The 3171-nt window shown below is 45.1% G+C and overlaps 1 protein-coding gene across 1 annotated transcript; it reads right to left on the reverse strand.

The window, feature by feature from the left end:
* Positions 1-342: 342 nt before the first annotated feature.
* On the reverse strand, positions 343-2727 carry LOC131231765 (UPF0481 protein At3g47200-like). The gene has a single exon (XM_058228068.1). The coding sequence runs from the start codon at positions 2725-2727 to the stop codon at positions 1324-1326; it is 1404 nt and encodes a 467-aa protein (XP_058084051.1). The 3' UTR covers positions 343-1323.
* Between the last annotated feature and the right edge of the window lie 444 nt (positions 2728-3171).

The following is a 3171-nucleotide window of genomic DNA, read 5'->3' on the forward strand; positions in this document are numbered from 1 at the left end:
GATAATGAATGGTTTGGATTGCATTAGCCTAGAAAGGTTTGAATGGTATGAAAACCTTATCCGTTGTTTCCGGTCGTGTGACCCACTCGAGCTTCAAGATCCACCTAATTTTTGGTTTCATTTCTTAAGCTGGCCAAATGAATAGACATGTCACTCGGGTCATTTAAATGTCATGCGGCCTTTCTGCAAATCGCCATATGCCTGTTGTCGATGGACTCGTCACGAACAGGTGCTATTAAGACTTTTTTAAATAGGGCTCCTTTTTTTGTTTGTGCTGTGTAGAGGTATATGACAGGTGTGCCCCGTCATTTTTTTTTAGGGTAGACCTGAAGTTTTCTCAAGTTTTCTGGCTTTACATCTTTCCTTGTCTATCAACGGATCTTTACTTAAAAAATAAAAGGTTGCGGAAGGCAACTGGTTCTCTATCATTAAACCAACCGTAGAAGGGGAGTTTAGTTTTATTATTAATAAAAGCTCGCAAAAAATACACGTTAGCCACAACCACTAACTAAGCAAGATGACAACTTAAGCATGCCGATGGAGTTATTTATTGGACCATGCATGAATGTCATCATCATTTGATCATGCTTAAAAAAAAAAAAAACCTGCAACTGCTAGGTTCACTAGCAGGTAACATCCCGTGGGACCCACATTTACAGACGGTCAGGTAATCGGAACTGTGGATGCTTTGACCACTACCCTCAATGGCCCATGATTCATGATTCAATTATAATGCTGGGAGGATGATCTGACCATTGATTTATGGAGTTGAATGTGAGACCTTGAAATATTTTATTGCACAGGTCAGAAAAATGCTCAACGGAACTGCTGCAGGGAAGCATCATGTCATAAAATCAGGTTCGGCCATGATATGTTGATGATATCCATTCCAACCATTAGATGTTTCATTTCATGTTAGGCCCGTGGCTTAAGATAGACGACCAAATAGAAAATGCCCACCCTTAATTTTGGACAGAGCCCACCTTCTGTCTAACATATCTTGATTTTTTTGTATGGCCTTCATCCGTACTAGAAGCACTGAATGGTTCAGATGCTGTATGCATTGCACGGTGGGTCTATTACAAAATTACGTCTGACTCACCTCATCCCAACTGTTTCCTTTTGTGTGGCCGCCCGATTTTAGGCCCTGGGCCTGACACGACTAACACATCAGATTGTCAGAATGGATGCGATCAACACTTTAGGATAGGGCCCACCTGATTTTGATCCCATACATTCTTCAAGTGCCCTCTATGGTAGTACCCAAAACGTGGACTGATCTGATCTTGACCATCTATTAAGGTGGGGTTCCAGAACTAGTACCTAAGACGGAGGTTTGAAATAGCCGTAGATAGAGAAGTAGGTCTGAACGAGGGTGAGAATAAGGACGACAATGGCTGCGATCAAAGACAGAATGGTCCATGGGTTGCTGAAATAGTCACGCATCAGTCGTGCCTGCCACCTATGCCACCGAGTCTCCGTGAAGCCGGTTACGTCCTCAAACAAGCTAGCCAGAAATGAGTCCTCAAAATCGATGGTGATCCCCTTGCAGAGATCATTGAAGAGGTGAGCCACGTCCTGATCACTGCCTAGCACATGCTCGACGATCTTAGCGTCATTTAGGATTGCCACGTCTGCCTCTGTATTCACGATCGAGTCCATGAAGATGGCGTAGCTCGTGAAGTGGTTCCCGCAGTCAGGGAAGCACTGCTCAAAGGCGATGAAGTTACGGAAGAGGGAATTAGTAGAGATGGAAACGAGCGGCACCTCCATCCGCCCACGGTTGAATTCCACATCCAAAAAACTCCCACCGTCCTCCTTCAAAGAAAATCTGATTCCAGCATCTTCAAGAGCCTCTGCCGAAGGAATCTTCTTGGGGTGTTTTGGCGGTTTACGGTCTAACGATACCGGCGATCTCATCACAGTCCTCGGATGGATGTTGGCTCGCTTATAACACTGGGGATTGGATTGGTCCATGCGGCTGAATATCTTCTCCACCTGCGATTCTGGCAGCAGACGGGAATGAAACAGATGGAGCAAGTGAAGTATTTTGCTCGTGCAAGGGATTTTATCGTTCTTTCGCAGGATATGCTCGAAGAAATCCAAAGCGAGTTCCGGGAGAGAAAAAGGCTTCGTGTGTAAGTGTAATGAGCATTCAAGGACGAAGAAAGGAAGTTGGTTTTCAAGGAGGAGCATGTCGTGGGCTATGAGTGGCAATGCCCAGCTTTCAGAATAGATGGGGTCTCCAGCTGTGACGGCCTCCTTCTGCTTAAGTAGGATTTCGATGATGAAACAGCCGTCAAGCACCATCATTTCCACAAACTGATCGATACACATGTCGATGTTTCCTGAGTAGCAGTTTCGGGAGCTATTTGCGAGAGCTTTCATCTCCATGATGTAACCTTCCAAGCTTATATTTGGATTGCGGGTAAGGAATGTGTGGAGATACCGCCATTTGTGTTCTTCCATGGGTTGGAGGCTCGTCTTGCCATGGTGGTATGGGCCGATGGAGATGATCTTGGGGTCATAGGCGCTCTCGTCTAATTGGCGGATGGCTGGTGGGACTCTGCAGATGGTGAACTGGCGAGACGGCTTGCAATTTCTGCTCATGGCTGCGAGCTTCTGTTTCATGGATTTCACGCAGGATATGTCTTTGTTGGGGCCCCATGGAATATCGACATCTATTGCAACATCACCTTCGTTGAGGTTGTTAGCACCTTCTTTCATCTCTCCGCTCGTCCGTTGAGGAACTCTCTCTCCCACACACATCGATGGTTGAGGTCCTTGCATACTTTTATAGGAGGGATTTTGACCAAATTGGCCTCATGGTATTGCCAAATGTATAAAAAAGTATCCATTTACAAAACATTCTTTCCATAACCCTCAGGCCACTTTTTGAAAACTTTGTGGATGAAAATATTTCACTGGCCCAACTTTCGCCCTGTCCCAAAACTCTGGCGGAACATGAAAAAAGGAAATAGTTCTCTCCTTTGATTTACCTCTCTCTTTTCCATGCCCTACCTGAGTTCTAGATCAAGCTAAAAGTTGGGCTTTAGTGGTTTCATAGGGTGCTGCACCACATGGACGGTTCAGATTTTGTGTTCATGACACATATGCAAAAGTGCACATGAGTGCTCATGTAAGAAGGTGCACATGTAAGCATGATTATAT

The sequence above is a fragment of the Magnolia sinica genome, chromosome 17 (assembly GCF_029962835.1).
Source record: "Magnolia sinica isolate HGM2019 chromosome 17, MsV1, whole genome shotgun sequence".
Classification (NCBI taxonomy): domain Eukaryota; kingdom Viridiplantae; phylum Streptophyta; class Magnoliopsida; order Magnoliales; family Magnoliaceae; genus Magnolia; species Magnolia sinica.